Below are 25,309 nucleotides of genomic sequence, written 5' to 3'. Positions count from 1 at the left end.
CTGTTACCTGATCGGTTAAATTTTGAAGCAAGTCATTTGCTAGAATTGGACTTTGATTCAAAGGGAAGGACTCACAAAAGGGTAAAATAAGTTTAAAATTAGAATGTAACAGAATCGTGATAGGATTTTTTGTTTGTTTCTAACCTTTTTTTTTCCCCAGCAACGTTTAGTTGAATTTCCCCCTTGCAATTTCATGGACAGATTCCACAACTTTCTGGTAGCTTATTTTATTGAAATTAAACCCAATTCTATTTAAAACTGCATTCTTTATGTTTGATACATATTTCTTCTCCAGAGTGTACATAAGCTGTGCTGTGCAAAGTGTGGTTGACAGACTCTTTTTGGTCCATGAGGTTTGCTACTGGTAAGAGGCAAAGTAAGTGAGAATAAGCATTTAGCAGCTTGTGTAGTAACTTGACATTGATGTAACATCCAAGCCCATCCAAGCCTTTCCTCTAAGCTCTACACTCCATCACATGGATACAGTGCCACTGCTGAGGCCCTTATCTGTGAATCCTGAAGGCCACAGGGAATTGGAATGAAGTGGAGATTTGTCCCCACCTTCTTCCCAGGCACCACATTCCCTTCAAGCCCTGCTGGCACAAACCCTGAAGGGGGTCCCCCTAACTTCCATCTCTTTGTTCATGTATGTCCCCACACCCCACATCTCAGAGCTCTCCTAAGAACCCTCTCATGGCACTCAGCTGTAGAAGCAATGGCAACATCGGGGAACAATAGGTTTCTGCAGCTCAGTAGCCATTAATCTGGGGAGTGAGTTTCTAGTGACTTTTTTCTTTTTTATTTAATTAATTAATTAATTAATTATTTTTTGGCTGTGTTGGGTCTTCGTTGCTGTGTGCGGGCTTTCTCTAGTTGCAGTGAGCGGGGGCTACTCTTTGTTGCGGTGCGAGGGCTTCTCATTGCGATGGCTTCTCTTGTTGCAGAGCACAGGCTCTAGGCGCGCAGGCTTCGGTAGTTGTGGTATGCGGGCTTCAGTAGTTGTGGCTCACGGGCTCTAGAGCGCAGGCTCAGTAGTTGTGGTGCACGGGCTTAGTTGCTCTGTGGCATGTGGGATCTTCCTGGACCAGGGCTCAAACCCGTGTCCCCTGTGTTGGCAGGCGGATTCTTAACCACTGTGTCACCAGGGAAGCCCCTAGTGACTTTTTTTCTTAAAGTCCCCTCTACTCTTTATGGGAGATTGTCTTGAAGCTCCCCTCTCTCACATGGCTTAGCCTGGTTGGGAGTGGAGGTGGAGATTGAAAGCTTTCTCTCCAAAAACTGCATTCTCTCTCTCTCTCTGTTGCTGCGGTGTTTGGTGGTACGAGAGGGGTTGAAGTTAGTGGGGCTAATTCAACTAACTACCTCTTAGACAGTCCAAGGCTTTCTTTAGATTATGGGAATGTATGATAAATTCTGATTTCAGCTTCAGGCCTTAGCCATCATTCTGAACAATAGAAAAACAAATTCTCTCAACATCCTGTCATATCTGCCTCAGTGGATTACATTCTGTTTGAGAGGAAAAGGTTGAAACCACCTGTGATGGTTAATCTTATGTGTCAACTTGACTCGGCTAAGAGATGCCCAGCGACCTGGTAAAATGTTGTTTTTGTGTGTGTCTATGAGGGTGTTTCTGGAAGGGATTAGCATTTGAATCAGTAGACTGAGAAAACATCACTCTCACCCGTGCAGGTGGGTAGTCATCCAATCCATTAAGGGCCGGAATGGAACAAAAAGGCAGAGGAAGGGTGAATTTACTCTTTGCTTGAGTTGGGACATCCATCTTCTCCTGCCCTCTGATATAGGCGCTCCTGGTTCCAGTTGTCAGGTGGAGGATCATGGGACTTCTCAGCCTCCAGAGTCACAGGGGCCCATTCCCATAATAAATCTCCTCTTCTATACATCTATCTGTCTATCCTTTTGGTTCTGTTTCTCTGGAGAACCCCGACTAACACATCATCCTATTAGCTGTCGCTTTCTACATGGGCAGCTGGGAACCCAAGCAGCTACTATGCAGAGTAGTCTGACTTCTGAGGAAGGACAGCAACCCAGAGTTCAGGGAATTCCTGACTTTGGACTCAGTTGTTTCCTTTTCTAATAGTAAGCCACATCTAGACTTCCATATGCAGGTAGTCTATTTCTCTGAAATAAAAGATGTTGCAGGAATTAAAATGTGTTAATATATGTGAAGCTCTTAGAACAGTGCTTGGAACATGGTAAGCACTTAATAAATGTTAACTGTTAACTATAACTTTGCCTACTGAGGATTCTTTACCAATCATCTTATTTCAGTAAAAGTACTCTTGTGGACTGATCGCAAAAATGGCTGTTTTCTGTCCCTCTGTGTATGCATGCCCTTTGCAATGAACTTCTCCTTTCAAAACATAGAGACTTCGCCCCCAATCCTTGAATCTGGGCTGGCCTTGTGTCTTGCTTTGGTCAATAGAATGCGGTGGAGGTGACATTGTGTCGGTCTGAGTTTAACTCTCAAAAGGCTTTGTGGACTTTTGCTCTCTCTTGAATTCTTTCTCTTTGCCATGGGAACAAGCCCAAACTATCCTGCTGGAGGATAGGACACCATGTGGAGGATTGCTGAGGCACCTCAGTCAGGAGTCAGCCAACCAAGAAGCTGAGCTGCTGAGCTGATTCAGGGCAACTGATTATGGACACTTGGGGAAGCCCAGCCGGCCAAACCCACAAGGACTTCCTGTCTGAGCCCAGCCTAAATTGATGAGCTTCAGAATTAAGAACTAATACATGATTCTTGTTTTAAGCCAAGATTTGGGGTAATGCTCCTCCTCTAGTCAATGTCTATCTCAAAGCTATTCCAGACTCCTTCCATACCTATCAAATCCCACTCAGATTTTACCACCCATTTCAACTGGTATCTCTTCTAAGAAGATTTTTCTAGTTTCTCTGTATTATCTCACCTGTAATTGAACCCCCTTTTTGATATCTGTGTCTCTTTTCCTGGCTTGCCTTGAGTAGAACTATTAGTGTGTTACTCTTTTTTGGATTCCCTGCAGCTAACAAATGATACTCAGTAGGCATGAGGTTGTGACCGGGGCTAGCCAATCATGCCACCTTTTCCCATAGTGATTTGCCTCAGGTGGTGAGCACCAGAGCCAAGCAGGGCCATTCAGAGACTGCCTGTATGATATAGACTCTAGTTTTCTTTTTAGATTAAGAGCTATAAGGATATATGCCTGGTACTGCAAGGACTAAGGGAGAAACAGACAACGGAGAGAAACTGACTAGCAGGGAGAACAAGGGCCACAGACAAAAAGAGGAGAGACAAGTAGAGCTGAGAAAGAGAGAGGAGGTGAGAATTCTATCAACACTGAGATCCCAGATCTGGCCTGCTTTGGCGGTAGTGAATTCTCTTTTTCACTCAAGCTCTATTCAATCTTGTTTTTGTTACTTGCAACAAAATGGAATCCTCCCAGTCATCCTGTGAATTGAAGAAGGTCAATAAGAACCATCATCCTAGGGCTTTATCATTTCTAGGTAGGTTGACAACATCTTGTTATGTCTAAATTGGGGCACTTCCGAGAGTTAAAGGGGGTGCTGTAATTATTCTGAGAAAACAGGTGTTAGCTGAGACTGTCCCTGGGTTTCCTAGAAAAAACAAATGAGCCTGGATCTGCAAAGCTGAGGACCAGATACTAGAAAGTTGTGTTACAAAAAATTCAGGTATAGACCATTTATGGGTCTCCTTCTATGGCAGCCAGTCAGCCTCTCACTCTTATAGCCCTTTTAGATACAACAATGCATTTAATGAACAGAAGCCCATAGGAAGCAAGATTTATTAGACAGGTAGCAATTAAACTCTTTGAAACTATGTTGTATTCATGTGGGATATTTCTTGAAGTTCTGTTTGTAATCATTCTAACTTAAAGAATGGAAAAAAAGTGCATTTCTTGGGCTTCCCTGGTGGCGCAGTGGTTGAGGGTCTGCCTGCCGGTGCAGGGGGCGCGGGTTCGAGCCCTGGTCTGGGAGGATCCCACATGCTGCGGAGCGACTAAGCCCGTGAGCCACAATCGCTGAGCCTGCGCGTCTGGAGCCTGTGCTCCGCAGCGGGAGAGGCCGCGATGGTGAGAGGCCCGCGCGCCGCGATGAAGAGTGGCCCCCACTTGCCGCAGCCAGAGGAAGCCCTCGCACAGAAGCTAGGACCCAACACAGCCATGAATAAATAAATAAATAAATAAATAAATAAATAAATAAATAAATAAATAAATAAATAAATAAAATTAAAAAAAAAAAAGTGCATTTCTTTGTCTATGTATGGGAATTTTCCTTTAGGATATTGTGGTTTGTTTTCCTTAGGTTGGGGGGAGGGATTAAATTAATATCATGTTTAAATTAAACATTGAACATGTTCGTTACATAAATGTCATACTCATAAAACATTGTGTTGGCAACGCAAAATAACACAATGTGTGGCTAAGGCTAGTGAAATGTTTTGATTTCAATTAACATTTATTTTTCTGGGTAAGTTAAGCAGTTGAGACAATAGTAATTACTCTCCCAATCCCCCATTCCGAATGCAGTGGTTTGGGGGTGGAGGGGGAGGACTAAAGAAGAGTAGGTAGTTCTGTGTTCTGTTGGAGAGTAGCCATAGGGAGGACCATTAATACAGGACTGCAGTCCAGTTGAAAGTAGTATTATGGTGCCCATTTCGTTTGTTTGGCTGTTGACTTGAAACCCAATTTTATCCTTCATCATTTCTCCCCCGGAATAAGTAACCAAATATGTGGGGATAAACCAGCAGTAAATCATTGTGTGTGTGTGTAGAGGGGGTGGTGGTGGTGATGGTCATCTAAAATGTTTACATCGACCTCCACATTCATCCTGAGAATAAAAATCAGATCAGAAAAACCTAGGAAATAAGTGATAAGGATTACCACTTTTATTGTTACTTTTTTTTTTAATCAAAATACTCAATAATTAAGGCTTTATTCTCCTTAAAAGTATCTGGTGTTGAGTTCTCAATTCAGATGAACTTTGCTGGTGAGCTACTGAGAACTGAGACCCCCAAAATAATCCGGAAGCCATTCTGTGAGGTTGACAAGTGAAAGGTAATTCCTTTTATGAAATATTAAGCACCCACGCCATGTAATTACTAATTGCAGGGGAAATCAAGATGATAAAGACACAAACAGGTATACTACAAGACAAGCTAAGAAAAGAGCTAAGGAGGGGTACAGATACCACAGTGGGATTTGATGATGGATAATATCAGGCCTGGAAAAATTAGAAAAAGCTTCTTGGAAGAAGGACCATCTGAAATGGGCCTTAAAAGTTGAGGATTTTTTTTTTTTTTCAGAAGAAGGAGAGAGGCATTTCAGAAATAATCAAAAGCTCAGGGGAAGAAAAGTTTAGGAGTTTCCAGGAATAGGTAGTGGTCAACTTGGACGGCAAGATAGAGCATGGCTAAAAAAGCAGTGCTATCTAGTCGGGAAATCCACATCTCAAACCATACTTGTGTCTAATGTTAGGATGTTAGCATAACCCCGCACGTTCACACACACACACCACCCCAAACAAATATTTTGGAATTGGTGCATCATAATCTGATACAGTCCTGTATCTTCACCACAGAACACTGCTAGTCTCTCACTGCATTTCATTTCATCTAGAAGAAAAACTTGTGATATTTCTCAGTGTCATGGAACCCTGTGACTTCTATTTCACCGTCCCATGTACCAGATTTCGGTACCATCACATTTCATGTTCTATGTTTTGCCCTTGTAGATGGAGGGGTGGCACTATAGTGTTCTTCTCCAACATCATGTTAGTGTTTTGGTTCAGAGTCTTCACTAGAAATCATAATTTTTTTTTTTGATGGGGACCCCTTGGAGGATTTTGAGCAAAGGAATAGCTGCAGGGGAAGTTATCAAGCATCAATATATAGGGAAATTTATATGGGTAGACACGGTAATTGGGAAAACAGTTAAAAGCTCACAAAAGTCCTAGTAAAAAGTACTAAATTTCGGGCTTCCCTGGTGGCGCAGTGGTTGAGAATCTGCCTGCTAATGCAGGGGACACGGGTTCGAGCCCTGGTCTGGGAAGATCCCACATGCCACGGAGCAGCTGGGCCCGTGAGCCACAATTGCTGAGCCTGCGCGTCTGGAGCCTGTGCCCCGCGACGGGAGGGGCCGCGATAGAGAAAGGCCCGCGCACCGCGATGAAGAGCGGTCCCCGCACCGCGATGAAGAGTGGCCCCCGCTTGCCGCAACTGGAGAAAGCCCTCGCACGAACCGAAGACCCAACACAGCCAAAAATAAATAAATAAATAAATAAATAAATAAGAAAATCCTTTAAAAAAAAAAAAAAAAAGTACTAAATTTCTATTCATAGGTAGGAATATTGAAAATGGATAAGATAGTTGCAAGAGACTTTGTCAAAGTAGAATCTAAGAATTGATGTGAATGGCAAATGAGAAAGATCAGTAAATTTGTACAGAGAACGGTAATATCATTAGTAAAAATAAAAGTGTCAAAAGGGAAGGAGAAGTTAAGTATGGTTTTGGACAAAAGGCTTATGAGTTTACTGTTGTATTATGTGTAAAGCTAAACTTTCCAAAATATTATTTGAAGGAGCTAATTAGCTGGTAGTAGGAAAGAATGATGAGGTAATAAAGTTTTCTTAAGAAGACTCCTTGCTTCCACAAATATGAACCAGCATTTAAGTTGCATCATATGCCCATTTAACTGGGAGGGGCCAGAGAGAGAATAAATTTAAATAATGAGTATGATTCCTCTTTCTCAATTTTTGCCTTTCATATTGGTTTTAGAACCTAACCCCTCAATAGCATGACCTCACTGTACGATCTGGAATGGAGAAACACAAGGAACTTAACATCCAAATATTCAGGTGCCTTCAGCATCTAAAAGTACCTCTATATTCATGCTTTAAAAGAACTTAAATTTGAGAATGAAGACAATAATTCCAGTCTGGTATCTAATACTTTTACTTCCCAGCAGCATATTACCACTTTGGTCAGGTTGAACCACTGCACAATTTTGCAGCTCTTTCAGAAAAATAATGAAAACAATTAGAAAGACAAGATCACATGTAATGGTGAGAAAATAGTACTATGGCCCAATCTTTCCCCATAAATGTGGAATATCCTTGATTCAGCTCCACATTGTGTATTTATTACAAGCCCTTACAGCAAGGAATTTTGTTCTTTCAGTTTTTTTTTTGTTTTGTTTTGTTTTTTGTAGCACCAAATAGACACAGTGGCTAACAAGTAATTCTGAAAAGTCATTGCGATATTTATCACATGTCAGAAATTTTCTGGATCTGTACTTTTATCCATTTCCCTGGCTTGAAATGTTCTTCATGAGGGTAAGCTGCAACTTAAGATTAAGTTCTCACTCTGTTTCTGCCACTGATGTGGTTTGTTGATCATAATACTTTACTAATATCTTTTTATATACTACTTTACAATTTCAAAGAACTTTTATATACAGTGACCCATTTATTTTACTGACATTTATTTTAATGTAATGATGTCCCCCAAGCCACAGATAATGCTTAGACACATGAGCTTTTGTGTTATACTGTGTGGGTTCAAATCCCAGTTCCATCTGCTGTGTGACCTTGGACAGGTCACATATCTGTGCTTCAGTTTTCTTGTCTATAAAATGGAACCTACTAAACAGAGTTGTTGAAGGGATTCAATGATATAGTCTATGAATGTACTGAGCACAGTAGTAAGAGCTAAATAAGTGTTAGTTATGAATAAATTATTACCTACCTCACTGGGGTATAACTATGGTGTTTGGGTACACTGAGCAGCATTTTTGAGTGGCGTGTTTAGAAAAGCAAGTTCATATAAATACGTGCAGAGAGTCTTTCATGTTTTCCATGGGGTAAGGGATTTCATTTCTTCTATTAGCTGTGAAGAAGGATCCATTAGACAGTAACCCTAGTTATTGCTAGAGCAAGTGTTGAGGAGCTCCTGACAGCAAACTCCATGGGGGTGCTGCATCTGTCTTGTTTGCCATTGTATTTCCAAAACCTAGCATATACTAGGTATACAATAAATATTTGTTAGATGAATAAACACATGGAAAAGTCTTAATTGCTATGTGATTAATCTTTAGCTCAGGTACATTCTAAGAATCAAATAAGAAAGGAGAAGTGATCTTTTGAAAGCAGGAAAAGATTTAGAGATGGTGTCTCCAATTACAATGAAAGCCTTAGAGAAAAGTGGTTAATATATATTGAAGGACATATTAATAATATGCTTGATGATATGAATTTTCTTCTTTTTTAAAAATGAAAATATTTTACAAAATTTATAAATGGAGTTCCATGTTTGGACCATCCTTGTCATATAACTCAGGGAGCTTTCATAAATAACTAGAAAGGTTGAGTTTTATTCATTGTAAAAACTCTGAATCCCCAAACATTCCTATCTAAGTGTTCTCAAACCCTTGAAGCCTTTGAAGTAATTGATTCCAAATTCATATATCTAAAAAGTATTTATAAAGAGTCAATTCTGGTTCTAATTATGTAATTCAGAAATTATAATGCCAATCAGGATAACATAAATTGGTGAAATTTTTCAAATTATCAGAAGGCAAAATTCATTTATTTGTCTAATTTCATTCATTTATTTAGTTGTCCATTCATTCAACAAATGTTAATTGAGCGCCTGTACTGTGCTGGCATTATCCCTGATGCTAGGGATACAGCAGTCCACAAGGTGGTTTTAGCCCTTTCTCAGGGATTTTATGATCTAGAGAGGGATGAGATGGGTAGGACTACCCCATTTTTCAGGAGATTTTGCCGTACGTTGGCCTCCCTGAATCCTTAGAGCATTGATTTCTACTTCATGATGCTGTTAAAACTGGTCTTACTAACAGGCTGTGTCTGTGTGATAAGCACAAACTAGACAAAAGATGAGAAATTCAAGCATTATTCACACATCCACAAATATCTATAGATGTTAAAAATAATGTAGACAAAGTATTCCAACGTCTCAGAGTCCTATGGGCACAGCTGAGTAAAATGAACTGAGATCAGATCAGTTTGATTTGTCATGGTTGAAAACTGCATTCGTAAATTGGTATAATCCATCTCCAGCCAAGTTCTTCAGAGACAGCCTTGAATTCTTAAAAAGCTCCTGAATGATAGATTTTGTATTTAGATTTTAGCATTGTCTTAAAAGATAGTGGTAGTTCACATAACTAGAGAATTCCCTATTGATTACATGATTGAGGAAGCACAAAATCTGTTATTCTTTCCAAAGTCAATTGTAATTTAAGCTTATTATCTCCCTGTGGATGTTCTATTTCAAACGGTAACAGAATCAAAATGTAAATGCCTCAATGAAAAGGTTTAAGGATTCTTTTACTGAACTATGCTCTGTGTATTTTTCCTTCAAAATCACAGCAGGAAAGAGTTTAGAAAACTCTGGCCACCAGTTAGGTCAAGGGAAAGAATTAAAATTCACCAGGATCACTGATGAATAGTCACAACAGATTTTCCCCCAACTTTTAATAACTCATTTGTTTATAGTAAAGCTTCATGTAGGAGCAACATGATATGTCTTCATTTTAATATGATTTTGGACTTGTCAGTGGCTCTCATATGATCAGTAATAATAAAAGGCATTAATACAAGTTGTGGTCATTTTCTTCCTTTTCCCTCTGGCTTCAGAGAACCTTTAGACAACCACAAGCAGCCTCTCTAAGTCTTAGGGATGGCTACTTTTGACAAAAACTTTAGGGGAAGGCTTACATTTCAACAACTAGATTTTACTGAAGAAAACTGGCCATCTGACTGGTCATTTGTAAACAGGACTAGTGTGACATGTAATCTGTCCTTAGATGCCTTAGGTGTGATGGATTGCCCCTTCACTTGGACAAACGACTTGGCATACATTTATTAGCACAAAACATTATGCAAATGAAGCATAAAATACAAAGGTTTCCAGAAAACACAAATGTAAGCTGTCTGCCCATTTGACAGTTGCTTCTGTAACACCATGACAATATTTATATTGACATGAAAACATATGATAATTTAATACTAACCAACCACTTACGGCTAAACGAAAACATACCTTAAGCTCCAAATTTATACAGTGTACTGAGATGTCCTGAAATGACCATTTCCTCATCACAAGGGTGCAGTGATTTCCCTTTATGAGAGTCTGTGGCATAGCCTGAATAGCTTGAATATTTTTCTGTTAAATGATAACTAAAATATATGTTGTATTAAATTTTTCTTATAAAAATGGGAACTACCTCTCTCAAACTGAATACTACTCCCGTATTCTTCATTCATTCCCTTAGTCATGCTTACCTCTTTTGTAACCCTATTTTACATAACATTCAGGGTCCTCACCCTTGCCCCACCCCCACCCCAGTTCTCTCTAGTAAAAAATGATACACGTGTTCAGGAATGGGAATCTGTTACCACGGCAGGACGTTGCTGAAATAGGTGCACCTCCTGGTTTCCTTACTGTTTGTCCTCTGTTGAGTGATGGACTATGAAGAGTAGGCAGAACTTGGTATTGACAACAATACCACCCGACAGGGCAACATGAAACACGTGGGGTAGTTCCAACTGGTTTTATTTTCAAGAACACAGTTCCTAAACTGAGCTTCATAAATTTCTAATTTGAGGGACTCTCTGAAATGTGAAATTTATTGTGTCTTGGGGAATCAGTTTCTTCATTTGAGAAAAGGGACTATTCAAATATTTGCCTCAAGTTTTAATGATCTCTCTAGAATGTTTCAACTGGACATTTATTCTTTCTTCAGGTACATTTGTGTGGCTAAGGTATTTAAGTGCCCAAATAATTATTGCTTCCTGCTAATTCCATAAAGTAAGATCAGACTTATGTGCCTAGATTCACCATAAGTTAAAAGTTATGATCAGTATAGATGATTCTAACAGATCGTTTTACAGTAAATGATACTTTCTGAAAGATGATATCTCACTGTCTATTTACCTACATGAATATGTGTAATGAAGTAGGTATATTTTTACCCTAGAAGCAGCAATATCTTTTCTTTCACAATATTAATATCTCTGGTTTCCATATGCCTAATTTTAAGAGGAATAATACTTGTGATCTTATATTGCCAAACATATCCAGTTTATACTTGGGAAAAAATCTAGATTTGGTATGACATATATTTGTATATATATATATGCACATCCATAATTTAGTTTTGTAAAGCCCTAAGCTTTAAAATATCAAACAGACTTCTATGACAGCACATCAGTGTAGGTAAAAAGAGTTTAGATTTCTCCAGATTATCAATCAAAAGTATAAAATTAACAAAAAATATTGAGAGCAGGGTTATATATAAATATCATACAAGGATCAATTCATGAAGCTGGGTCCTTTGCTAGTATTCTCTTACCAGATTCATAACACTTGGTAAGAAATGACCTAAGTTTGTAACAAATACACTCTGATAATATATATTTTGTGGAATAAAAGACATTATATTCTGTTAGACTTAATAAGAATAGATACAAGCAAGACTTAAATTAAAACAAAAAACAAAAAACAGTACTAGAGTTCTCTATCCTTGCTTTTAACTAACTAAAAGTTGAGCTGAAATTGCCCACTCTATTAATGCATAATAAAATTCATGGAAACAGAAAATAAAAAGCCAAATGCTTCTAGAACCTGAATTGAGTATAAATATAGTATAATAACTTGCCATTTTCAAGAGGGGAACAGAGGTTGAATTTGCAATTAACTGGAATTCTAATTCAGACAACTCAGCAATACAGACGTGAAACAGGTCCGGGTGAGGGACAATGTGTAGGTTTCTTTTAAGTGGCGACAACCTTGAACTGATGCAGTTTGAACTATAGCCTAATGAGGGATTTGTTAATCTCTGGAAAAGCTATAGACCCAAGATTCACTTAACCCTGGCCCTGGTGATTTATCTGAAAGTCATGGACTTTATTCTTCTTATTCTATTTCAGTCTGCAGACTGGAAAACCTCTCCCTTTACACACTGAGAATTCCCACTGCAGTGAATGGAAGGTCTGTGTGTGTAAAAAGCACGTGAGCAGCGGGGGTTCAGCCCCAGAGAAAGAAGGTGTCGAGTTGCCTTGGTAAAGAATTTATACACCACGTGTTCACAGTTTCTTGACAGGTATAATTATCAGTGTTGTCTTTTCCTTTACTATGTGCTGGGATTCTGAAGCACGGTTTCAAACTTGTGACTATTGGGTGTTTGATCAAGTAGCTTCAAGGACCTGAAAGCGGGGGGAAAGAGTGAAAAGAAATCAGTGATTAGTATTCAACTACAATATGCTAAAAATATCAAAGAAGCATGTGCTATGTGAGAACAGCAAGGATTATTTTGGGTGCTATCTTTCATGCACAGCCTTCCACATGTGAAAAAACTGTTTGATGTCTGCAAAGGAAGTAATTATCAAATGAGGATGGAAGAGACACAGTTATTCCCTAAGATTAAATTTTAAAAAATCAGTTTGGAAACATTTCAAATGTAAAACATTTCTTCCTTCCAATTCCAGATGACTCTGTTTTCCTTCACGGAGGCAAAGAAGAGATAACCTTCATATATTATGACTCTTAGGGTGATCAGTGTTGCTCCTGCTGAGATACATGCAAGCAAAGCCTCTCTCTGATAGGCTGCAAGCACCAATATCCCTTCTGTAAAGCAGATGGTAGGCCTGTCTCTTCTCCCACGAGGTCAGCCAGCCTGACACAGAGTAGAACAGAGTAGGCAGATGCCCCATGTGGTCACATTTGGGAGAGCAGCCTCCCCAAACATTCCCCCAGACCTGTCACTTTTCTACCATTATGGAGTCATTTCTTTCAGAAAGAACAGTGGTTTTCAATCTTTGTTTTTAAAGCTGCAGATATTTTTATTTCAATGAATGCAGAGCACCATATACAAAAAAAAATTTTTTTTAACATCTTTATTGGAGTATAATTGCTTTACAATGGTGTGTTACTTTCTGCTTTTTAACAAAGTGAATCAGTTATACATATACATATGTTCCCATATCTCTTCCCTCTTGCATCTCCCTCCCTCCCACCCTCTCTCTCCCACCCCTCTAGGTGGTCACAAAGCACCGAGCTGATCTCCCTGTGCTATGCGGCTGCTTCCCACTAGCTATCTTATGTTTGGTAGTGTATATATGTCCATGCCACTCTCTCACTTTGTCACAGCTTACTCTTCCCTCTCCCCATATCCTCAAGTCCATTCTCTAGTAGGTCTGTGTCTTTATTCCCGTCTTACCACTAGGTTCTTCATGACCTTTTTTTTTTCTTCCTTAGATTCTGTATATATGTGTTAGCATACTGTATTTGTTTTTCTCTTTCTGACTTACTTCACTCTGTATGACAGACTCTAACTCCATCCACCTCACTACAAATAACTCAATTTCGTTTCTTTTTATGGCTGAGTAATATTCCATTGTATATATGTGCCACATCTTCTTTATCCATTCATCTGATGATGGACACTTAGGTTGCTTCCATGTCCTGGCTATTGTAATAGAGCTGCAATGAACATTTTGGTACATGACTCTTTTTGAATTATGGTTTTCTCAGGGTATATGCCCAGTAGTGGGATTGCTGGGTCATCTGGTAGTTCTGTTTCTAGTTTTTTAAGGAACCTCCATACTGTTCTCCATAGTGGCTGTATCAATTTACATTCCCACCAACATTGCAAGAGGGTTCCCTTTTCTCCACACCCTCTCCAGCATTTATTGTTTGTAGATTTTTTGATGATGGCCATTCTGACCGGTATGAGATGATATCTCATTGTAGTTTTGATTTGCATTTCTCTAATGATTAATGATGTTGAGCATTCTTACATGTGTTTGTTGGCAATCTGTATATCTTCTTTGGAGAAATGTCTATTTAGGTCTTCTGCCCCCCAAAATTTTTTAACGAATTGTTCTGGTTGATGTGAAAGTGTCCGTGGGGGTAGGTTTGCAATCTGCCTACTCTGCATCAGCACTCTCCAGCCACCAAGCCTTCTAGAGAAATGCCTAAAAGCACCTTGGGCCTACAGCGTGGAACTGAAAGTCAAGCATGAGGCCACTGTACTTCTTCAGGAGTCACCTAACAAGATATTGCATAAAAATATCATCTGCCATTAACATTCTAACTACTGTACTACCGCCACTGTATTACTATTGAGTGCTCACCAATTGCCACATATTTTGTTAAGAGTTTTACATATTTTTTCTTATTTAATCTCCATAACAGACCATATTCATGAGTCTCACATTGAATAACTTCCTTCAAGTCCCTTAGCTACCAGGTGACAGAGCTACCAAGTGATTGAGTTTTTAATCCATTAACTTATCATAGAGTTACATGTCCTAAGGGAATGGGACTTAGAGCAGATGAATTTTAGTAAGAGTCTTGGGTCTCTGCATCTACCCAGAGGGGGAGGAGGCCTGAGGGATATGCCAGCAGCTGAGAGAGCACTGGGCATCCAAACTGTGCATCACTGAGATGCCCACTGGGAAGAACCACCTGCACCAAATGTTCTCATTATTTCCCTCATTCCCGTGATTTACAGTTGAACAGATTAATGATTCATTTTTTTTAAAAAAATAAAAGCCTCATTTCCACATTCGTTTAAATTTTGTTGATCAAATTGCTTTGCTAATTTTTCAGTGAGCCACTGTGGTAGGCAGAATAATGGCCCCTGAAATATGTCCACGTTCTAATCCCCAGAACCTGTGAATATGTTAGATTCCATGGTAAGGGAAATTAAAGTTGTAGATGGAAGTAAGCTTGCTAAACAGCTGATGTTAAAATAGGGAGAGTATCCTGAATTGTCCAGGTGGGTCCAATGTAATTAGAAGTGGAAGACGGTGAGAGAAGAAAGACTCAGGGAAGGGGATGGGATGACAGAAGCAGAGGTCAGAGTGATGCAATGTGAGGACTCGACCATCACCGGTGGTTTGGAGGATGCGGAATGGAACCAGGAGGCAAGGAATGCAGGCATCCCCTAGAAGGTGGAAAAGGCAAGGAAATGAATCTTCCCCTAGAGCCTCTGAAAGGCCAGTGAGACTGTCTTGGGCTTCTGTCCTACATTATTACAAGAAAATTAATTTGTATTCTTTTAAGCCATTGAATGTGTTTGGTAATTTTTAGGGCAGTAACAGGAAACTAACAGAGCTGTAATGACGAAGTACTTTGAAGCACAGGGCACTGTTTTAGAGGTAAGTGGTGAGGGTTAGCACCAACTCTAAGCAGTGTGAGACTGAATTCCTGGAAAGCTCATGTGAATGTGTCTGTGAGGCGGGATGGGATGTGAAAGGGCAGGTGCCATTGAAGAAAGAGGTAGAGCAGCGCAGCTGTTAAAAGAAAGAGGCTTTGAAGCCCATATCCCTGGGTTTGAATCATGGCCCCATAACTTCTTAGCTGTGAAATAAGTAGACTTTAAAAAATCCTACATGACTCAGTTTCCTTCTTTAAAAAGAGATTAAAATAGTACCTAATACTCATAGGGTTATTGTAAAGATTAAGTAATTCTATATACATGAAGCATTTAGAAGAGTTCTTGGCATACCCTAATTTCTTAATAAATTTTATCCAGCGTTATGATTATTATTTCTGGTGCAGTTTTCTGCTTGATAACTCTGGGTTCCTTGAATTCAGTGTTATCAGAGTCAGCCTTTGGGACCTCTCAGTAAGTGGGCTGGCAGTTCTGGCAGTGGTTGCCTGGATCAGACCATGAGGCCCGTGGCTGTGGCAGTGGAAATGGAAGGTATAGAACAATAAATGGCGGATAAAATAAGGGAAGTGGGGGCCTGAAGAGCAAGAGGAAAAAGAAAGTCAGTGAGGCTACTGGCAAAGGCCGGCTGCTTTGTAAATCTGCTAAGATGCAGCCTGTATTTGAGTGTAAATGAATTCTTCACCCTGGATCCGCCAATAGAAGGTCAGAGAAATTAAACAAGCTTTTGGTCTTGACTTCCTCAGAATAGTGACATCTCAAAAAGTATTCCTCCTCCTTCTTACTTTTATTCTTTGGGAATCTGAGTGAAATATGGATTTATATAAGTCACACTTTTAAAAATGAGATGCTGGGCTTCCCTGGTGGCGCAGTGGTTAAGAATCCACCTGCCAGTGCAGGGGACACGGGTTCGAGCCCTGGTCCGGGAGGATCCCACATGCCGCGGAGCAACTAAGCCCGTGCACCACAACTACTGAGCCTGCGCTCTAGAGCCCGTGAGCCACAACTACTGAGCCCGCGTGCCACAACTACGGAAGCCCGCGTGCCTAGAGCCCATGCTCTGCAACAAGAGAAGCCACCGCAATGAGAAGCCCGCGCACTGCAACGAAGAGTAGCCCCTGCTCACCGCAACTAGAGAAAGCCCACAGGCAGCAACGAAGACCCAATGCAGCCACAAATAAAAATAAATAAAACAAAATAAAATAAATGAGATGCTTATGGGGTGGGGGACAAAATAGGTGAAGGGGATTAAGAGGTACAAGCTTCCAGTTATAAAATAAATAAATCATGGGACAATGTATAGCATAGGGGATATAGTCAATAATACTGTAATAACATTGTATGGTGACAGGTAGTAACTAAACTTATTGTGATGATCAATTTATAATGTATATAAATGTCAAATCAGTATGCTGTATGCCTAAAACTTAATAATCAAAGCCAACTACACTTCAGTAAAAAAAGAAAAAGAAAAAAATGCTTAAAGCTGAATAAATGTGACACTTTCTCAAAAAAAGTGGGTACAGTATTAAAAAAAAACCTATATTCATATTATCTGCTTAGGTTTCTGTAATGTAATTATGTAGTGATCATATTTACTTCATTTAAGAAATGTAGTATATTCTTCCTGATTAACAAAGATGGAAGTTAGGGGAAAAGACAACTGAGATTCACTTCAGGAGAAGTTTAAAATTAAAAGTAGGCATAAGACACATTTTCCACACACTACTTGCATTCAACCTATTTTCCATCTGTATGCACCACTGACCATTGCTAGTTACTTAATAACTTCTACCGTCTCAGACAAAATATTATTTCTAATTTATAGAACAGAAGTTACATTTCATGTGATAAATAGTAAGACAATATCTGACAAGTATTTTTGCTTTACCTGGTCTTTGCTTGACTTGTCAAACTTAAAAAAAAAAAAAATCAGAGATCTGTTCAAAGTAAATAGTTTCAGATCTCTTCTCAAAAGCAACCACAGTATGAGTTAGCAAGTGTAACAAATCCCATTTAATCCTTAAAAAATCTAATTAATTAAAAGTTGAACAAGAGCTAATGTAGGTCTCTTTGACTGAATCCACCATAAAATCCATGGATGACATGACTGAGTTGTACTTTGCTTGTACTTGAAATTGTCACTACAGTTTCATCTCAAGGGTCCATGATCCTGTGTACTACAAGTGCTGTCTTGGCAGGCATAGATATAAATTTCATGTTCACTTAAACATAGCTTTACTGTATCCTGTGCAAGAAATAAACATGGTTTTAAATGCCTTTTATTAAAAATGTTACTCTTCGATAATGAGACAGTAGGAAATTCTCAAGTGATTTAATGAAGACTGATGGAACAGAGAAATGGAATTGAGTATATGGCCCAGCAGTATTTATGGCCAAGTTGTATACTTCCAAAGATGACTGAATAAGCATAAATACTGGAAGCTTTTAGTAAGACCTCAGAAGTCGGAATGGCAACATACTTCTTTTAAAACACTTTAAAACAATTTTACTATGGGCCAGTGTGGTAAAACAATTTAGGAGAATTGGTACAAGTCTGTATTATTGAGAATGGAAGAAAAAATGAGTTCAGGAAAAGAGTGTCAATGTTTGACTGAAGAATACTGGATTGTTATTATTAGCAAAAAGACCTTTGCAAGGATTCTGAAAGTACAAATGTGAAGTACCTTTATGTTTGAAACGGATTAGAGAGACGAAGGCTACGGACAAAATGACTTGCCTGTATGCATCCAAATCATTCCGTCATCCCAGTCCAAACCACCATATCTCTTGCCTGGACTCCTATATAATAGTCTCCTAATTGGTCTCTGTTTTTACTCTTACCCTGCAATAATCTATTCTCCCCATAGCAGCCAGAGTGATTTTTTTTAACACATAAATCATGTCACTCTTTTGCTTAAAAACCTTCAGTGGTTTCCACTGCAATAACATCTAACTTCCCTAAGCAGTTTAAAAAGCTCTCTATAACCTGGCCCCCATCTATCTAACTGTCCTTCTCACTCTTTATCGCCTAACTACCTCAGCTTTCTTTCTATTCCTCAAATGTCAAATAGGCTCACATCTGCCTCAGAGCTACTGTACTGGCTATTTCCTCCTCTTCTTATGCTCATTTCCTGGCTTCGCATTGTCATTCAACCTCAGCATAAATGTTACCTCCTTTGAGGGGTCTTCCCTGATCACCTCACAGAAGGTCATCACCTAGCCAGTCTCTATCAAAGCACACTATTTTAACTCTATATTTTTTATCTACTTGTTAATTAACTATCTCCTCCAACCAGAATGTAACCACCATGACAGCAAGGATTTTGCTCTGCTCATGCTGCTTCTACAGCCCATTGAACAGTGCCTGGCCCATCACGGTAACAAATAAATATTTATTGTTAAATAAATGTAGTTTTTAGAATGGAATGTAATTTTAGATAAAGACACCAAACTGTGATATATATATAACAAAACTAGCAGGCTATAAAAGAAAGATAGTTGAATCCCCAGAACTCTCTGAGAATAAATCCCATACTCTTTTTACTTCCCCATGGAGCTTCTTTTCATGAGTGGCACAAAAAAGTTGAAAATCTCTTCTCAAATCCAGTGTGTGCAAATAGTAATCTGATATTGAATGAGTTAAAACCACCATTACCCATTGTCATCTTTCCAAGAACGTTTGAACCTCATTTCAAATACACATTTGCAGACATCATAGCGTAGAGGTATATAACAATATGAACTGTCTCTTCCAAAGGATAGCAAGGAAAATTTATATAACTCCAGAATTTCTGATGTTGGCAGATGAAATACTTGGCAAAATAAGAAGGGACAATAATTCTATGCTACTTGTAAGTGTGGTTGTGGGGAATCCATTGAAGCTATTGCAGCTTCATATCATTCATCTAAAAAATGGTGTTTTAGTGATATTTACTGTGAAGGGTTTTTTGAGGATTAGGAATAACATGTGAAAAGAACCTAGCACATAACAGGCACTTCAGAGATGGTGATTCTCACTCTTAACATTTTTTCTTGAATTTTCTCCTTTTTTTTTTTTTTTGAATTTTCTTAAAAACACGTAGCAAAACCTGATTTAGCATTCTTTGTCACAAAGTGGAATTCAGAAAAAGGCAGGTGTACCTTAGACACATTTTAAGTGAGCACCCAGAGAGAATTTCAGAATCTCTCAGAGCATAAACACTGGCAGGTCCCTACTTCATTCTTTTCAGTGGAGCAGTTTTCTAGTAAACCGTTTCAGTATTCTAAAGGGGATCTTCCCCGCATCAGTACTATATGGTTTAGTCTGTACACTGTGCAAAGGCAACTGGCCAAGGAGGTGAGGGGGGCTGGGCTCTAGCCCACACTCTTGTCATATAGCCATGTGCCTGAGGATCTGGGTTTGCACAGAGGCTGCATTTTTGTAATTTGTATAAAGGCATCATATAGTGTATACCTGGCCCTCCTAAAGAATATCATTTTTCAAAAATATCTTACATTTACAGGGAATATGGCTGAATGACACATAAAGTAAGCAACTGTCTTGTTTATATTTTCTGAGGTCATTTTTTTTTATTTGTTTGATTTTGTTTGGATTATTAAATCTAGTAATTATGTTCCAGCTGTCTAAGAAACTATATTTAAAAAAACAAAAAAAAACATGTAAGGGACTTTCCTTGTATAGAAGAAGGCACCTCTTACCTATGACATGTGGTTTTGCTGTGTTTGTTGCTGCCGCTGCTGTTGCTGTTGTTGAATTAGCAGTTGTTGCTGCTGCCGACGCCGGGCTGTCCGTAGCTTTTCAAAGCGAGCCTCCATTTCTTCCAAGACTTTCGGGGTGTATCGGACCACCAGCTTGACGCTGTCCTTAGCAGCCTTGAGTAGTTCCACAGCTTTCTCATGGTGTTCTCCTTCCACACTCTGAAAAGACAGTGACATTTCTTAAAGGGGAGAGTTTCCGTGTTCTTTTCTCGAGAGCCAAATGTGAAATTAATATCATAGTACAATCCTAGTCTGAAATTTCAAGAAGATATGGCAAATGAAATGTATTGCCATTGTTATTATTTATTACATTTGTAGCTGAACCGTGGGCAGGTTAGGCTGTACTAGGGTACAGGATGGATTGAATGGAGGTTCAAGTTAGGAGGGTGAGAAACAGTGAAGAACTAAACGATAACACTAACATTTAGAATGGAATTTCTAAATTTCACCTGGAAGAGTAAATGCACTAGTCTGGACACTTTGGAAAAAATTTAAAAAGAGTAACGAATGGGGACTTTGCCTATCTGATATTAACATTTATTAAGAATCTACAATGCTTAAAGCAGTGTCTTATTGGTGTAGTAAGGAACAGTAGAACGAAACAGAGTCTAGGAGTAGATCCATCATATATAAATCTTGATTGTATGATAAATGTGAAATTTGGACCAAAGGGGAAAAGGATTGTTAAATAATGATGCTGAAACAACTAAAATAAAGCACAGGTCAGTGTTCATCATCTTGCAATGCAAAAGGAATTCTTAAGTAAAAATACCAAGAAAACCCCCCACAAAAATCAGATTTAAAAATGGTCAGTTTCTATGTTTCACACACTATGAAAGGTCAAATAACAAACTATAAAAAATATTTTCAATACACGACAGTCAATTTGTTAATATTCTTCAAATGAAGAGCTCTTACAAGTCAGTAAAGATCTAAGCAAAATAGGCAAGAGAATTCATGGACAAATAATAATTTTTAAAATGCCCTATAAACCTATGAAAAAATGTCCAAGATCCCTAATAATTAAAGAAATATAGATGAAAAAATATTTCATTTTTAATTTAAAAATGGTAAAGGTGTATTTTTAAATATGGTGTATTGACAAGGATGTAGGGAAAAGGTACTCATATACTGTTAATAATATAACACAAACTGGTACAGTTTTTCTGGAGGGCACTATCGTTATGCATTGGATAAACCCTTTATAAATGAAGATTTTTACTTTCAGGAAAATTTACTAAGGATATAATCAGATATGCACACATACCTATGATAGATGTGATGTGACAGAAAGCAAAAAATAAATCAATTCTTGGCTTTTGAGTTTCAGAAATACTTTTTTTTTTTTTTTAAGGATTTTCTTTTCTTTTTTATTTATTTATTTTATTTATTTATTTATTTATCTATTTTTGGCTGTGTTGGGTCTTCGGTTCGTGCGAGGGCTTTCTCCAGTTGCGGCGAGCGGGGGCCACTCTTCATCGCGGTGCGCGGGCCTTTCTCTATCGCGGCCCCTCCCGTCGCGGGGCACAGGCTCCAGACGCGCAGGCTCAGCAATTGTGGCTCACGGGCCCAGCCGCTCCGCGGCATGTGGGATCTTCCCAGACCAGGGCTCGAACCCGTGTCCCCTGCATTAGCAGGCAGATTCCCAACCACTGCGCCACCAGGGAAGCCCCCAGAAATACTCTTTGAATGTCATGGCACAGACAGTAGTTGGGGAAACTATGTTTACTATAAGTAAACTCAAAGAGGCTCCTCCCAACCCTTTTAAGGTTTCTCCAGGTTGGGATTAGGGAGTAGTAAAAGAGAAGAAAAGTTGTAATCAGACATAATAGAACCCTGAGAAAAGGAGGCAGTCCTTCCCTTTCAGCTGACCCCCAGGGTAGATGACATAACTCCTATTTTATAGGATCCAAGCGTGAAGGCCTTTTTGACTTGCTTCCTGGGTAAAGCTCGGGGGAGAAACATGTGTGTGATGTGACAGATAGGGCCCGAGACAGGCTTAAGCACTGCCAGAATACGGAAGAGTGGCACTGAAGTGGCAGAGAAGGCCACCCAAAATTGGTTGAGATTACATTTTCACAAGCCAAGGAGAAGGGGGGCTAAAATGAATATTATCTTGAGTTACAAAAAATAATTTGCATTTCAAGCACACAAATTATATCTTGAGATTCCTAATTACGACTATTATACAGATTTGGAGACTTAAGAATTGTGTTCCATTCTGTCATTTGCTTCAGCGAGGTGGATGTGGACTGCAGAAAAAAAAGGCTTTGAACTTAGCAATGAGATAGCCATTGGTGGCCTTCAGTCATTTGTCTGAAAACCAGGCAGATGCTAGGCGTTTAAGAAATGACTATGGAGAGCCCTGGAGGCAACTTATATAACCACTCCTCTGCCAAGTCTGGGTTAAATAGAGAGCAAGGGGTTATAAATAGCTGTTGAGCGGAGTGAATTTTTATCTGTGGCTGAAGCCTAGGAAAACAGGCTTATTCACTGATTAATTTATTCCTTTAATTATTCACTCAGTCATTGATTTGGACACTCAACAGATGTTTATTAAGCATTTATTTTACCAGTCATGTTCTACTAAGTTCTCTGGAAGAACATGGACAGGGGAAAACTTTGACAACTTTGTACAACATAAACTCTGTTTTCAGTGTGCTTGTAATTTCTTTGTAATTTGCCCCAAGGTGAATTGTTAACGTATTAACAATTAACGTATGGAATTCTCCTTTAAAAGGAAAACTGGGTGATTTGCTTGTTCATACCCTTCTCTCTAGTTTCTTTTCTAATATTAAAACTTACATGTTTATATGTTTTAATAACAATGGTTCACCCGTTTTCTTGGCCAGATGACTAGTCTCCAGATTTCTTTTTGGCTTTTGTTCTATTTGCTTTCATTTAATAGGCTTGGAAATTCTAGGCCGGACCTTTGGAGGCCCATTATCCCAGTTTAGGCACTCTGCCTACTATTTAGAGTTGCCACAGGAGGGCTGTGGGACTAATACATGGGACCATCAGGCTCTCGCCATAGAGAATGGCTGAGAAACACAGCTGGTGTGCCGTACTCAGCCCTGCAGAACTGGCAGGGTTACCCCTCTCACCCCCAGCGCTGCTCTCCCCAATAAGTTAGCAACTGATAAAAAGCAGACTCCACAGTCTTTGAATCCAGAATTTTGCCTCAATGTTCTATCTTTGGTTTAGACGGTGACTCAGACTCTTTTGGGCTTGGCAGAGTTAACGGGTCTCCTGGTCTGACTCTACCTTTTCACTCTGTCTTTCCCACCAGGGCACAGAACCCACATGGGATCTGGGCAGAGCGTCACACTTCTTCATTTCTACTACTAAAAATGCTGTGTTAAAAATAATACAAATTATATGATTAAGCAGTATAATAGAAACTAAGAGGTAACTTAGAGATGTGAAGAAATATAAGCATGTTTATAAGACTATCATTTGAAACACTCAATAACTTTGTTTTTAAAATTGTTTTCAGAAAAATCTTGAGGATTATTCTGGGTGGCTCTCTTTTTCCACTGGCTTTGCCTACTTTATAAATACTTTGGGGGGCATATGTTTGTCTTCTTAAGCTATAATTGATCTCTGGAGTGCTTTTAGTCCTTCAGTATAAGTTTTTAATAAGAATAAGGCAGTTTTCTCTCCTTTCTTTCCCTTTTAAAGTAAGAACAAAAAAGCAGACAACCTTTCCATGGAGTTCCTGTTCCATGCATAAAAAAAGCTATCTGATCAGTTAAGGTATACACGCTGAGGAACAAACACCTGTCAGCAGGTATTCCCTTAGCCCTGAAAGTTAATCATTTATTCCTACTTTTGACTTAGTCTCTCTCACTCTTAATGAAACTATGCTTCATTTCAAGCTAAATATTTAAAACATGTTTTGAAATATAATAGTTTATTTGTAAACAGTTAAGCTTTCTATTACAGATATATGTATGTGTACACACACACACACACACATCCTCCTGATTCAGGAATTGTCCTTTATAACAATTAGCTCAGTTTGAGCAGTCATTGAAAACCTGTAACACCAGCTTTTCACATAGGATGAAAACGTGGCCCTTATGTGATTTGAGGAGACCAAGGAAAACTTCCAATTTCAAAGTGAAATTCCCTCCTCTATTAAAAAACCCTGAATTTTATACTTCCCATAAGAGCTTTCTATACTTTCTAAAAGAAATCCTGTAGTTTTAGATTTCATCCTCTTGCTTTAAGAGTTTATTGTACCTATTGCAATTTGAGGAAGTCATTAGCATGGATTAATTTAACAAGGCTTTCCAACAGACATCTGGTAAAAGTTGGATGTCATTAAGGAGGTGAGGGGTGGTGAGGAAGGCATGGGGGTATACTAGGTATCCAGGAAATTTAGACCAAAGAGAAGTGGTCTGAAAAAAGAAAAGCCCCTAAAGAGAAATATTACCTACTCCATAGTAGTGCCTAGTATGGCCACGAGCCTTTACCAAAGTAAATTAAAATGCACAGGAAGAATGGACATTACCATCCTGAAAATATTTCTTTCCCCTGCTAAATTTTTAAAAAACACACATAGAAATCAAAATGAAAAGCAGAGTTCAAGTGGTTTTATTAATGTTACCATTTCCAAATGCATAAATACAAACTAATAAAATACTAAACTGAAGAAAAACCATAAGAACTGGATCTTCTAAAATGTTAATATATAAAGGAATATATTTTCATTCAGGAAGCTGGGAAAAATGATCTCAGTAAATAACCAGATGCATACTTGTTTCATTAGTAATCTCATGCAGTAGTAGTAAGCTCCAGGAAATTTTAAAGTTAGTTACTTTGATGCAAATTTGGCAAGTCAGTGGCTGATAAATGAACCAACTTTTAAACATTGTTGCATTCTGATTTTTCAGTAGTTTTTTTTTCCCCCCCACACAATGTGAGTTATCAAAATGGCTGCTATTTCTTGGTACACTCAATATCTTGGTTGATTAAGAATTCCCTCTAATAAGAGAGAACTTTGGATTACACTGCATACATGAATTTGCTCACAATATGTGCTCTCTCCCCTGTTATAGAAAAACCAGTTGTTAAATTTTGACCTTGGCTAGACCTCAGATGGAAGAGATGCCTGCCCTGGAAAGGGATGTCAATATCTGTGCACAATCAGTTGCCCAATGGCCCATGCCCAGGTCTTCATGTTCATGTGGTTCTTTCTCTGTGTGGACTACATGGACATAATCCTGACCCAGCTTGCTGATAAGTTGCTTAAACGCTTCGTTGGATAACCGAGAGTTGGCTATACCTCTCAGTTATTGTAGGAATAGCTATAGCCAGGTTTATGCATA

At 38.9% G+C, this 25,309-nt stretch overlaps 1 protein-coding gene across 8 annotated transcripts in view; it reads right to left on the bottom strand.

Annotated features, from left to right (window-relative positions):
* Positions 1-6,954: 6,954 nt before the first annotated feature.
* LIN7A (lin-7 homolog A, crumbs cell polarity complex component) overlaps positions 6,955-25,309 on the bottom strand; it is a 252,847-nt gene continuing 234,492 nt past the window's right edge. For all 8 annotated transcript variants that reach the window (XM_007194951.3, XM_028162019.2, XM_007194953.3 and 5 more), the window contains 2 exons: positions 19,917-20,135; positions 6,955-12,243 (listed from right to left, as the gene is read on the bottom strand). In XM_007194951.3, the coding sequence (XP_007195013.1) occupies positions 19,917-20,135 (219 nt within the window). In that variant the 3' untranslated portion in view covers positions 6,955-12,243. The remainder of the gene's footprint in view (positions 12,244-19,916; positions 20,136-25,309) is intronic.

Source organism: Balaenoptera acutorostrata, chromosome 11 (genome assembly GCF_949987535.1).
Source record: "Balaenoptera acutorostrata chromosome 11, mBalAcu1.1, whole genome shotgun sequence".
NCBI lineage: Eukaryota > Metazoa > Chordata > Mammalia > Artiodactyla > Balaenopteridae > Balaenoptera > Balaenoptera acutorostrata.
Note: the sequence above shows the minus strand (reverse complement) of the source record. Positions and strands in the feature narration are given on the sequence as shown.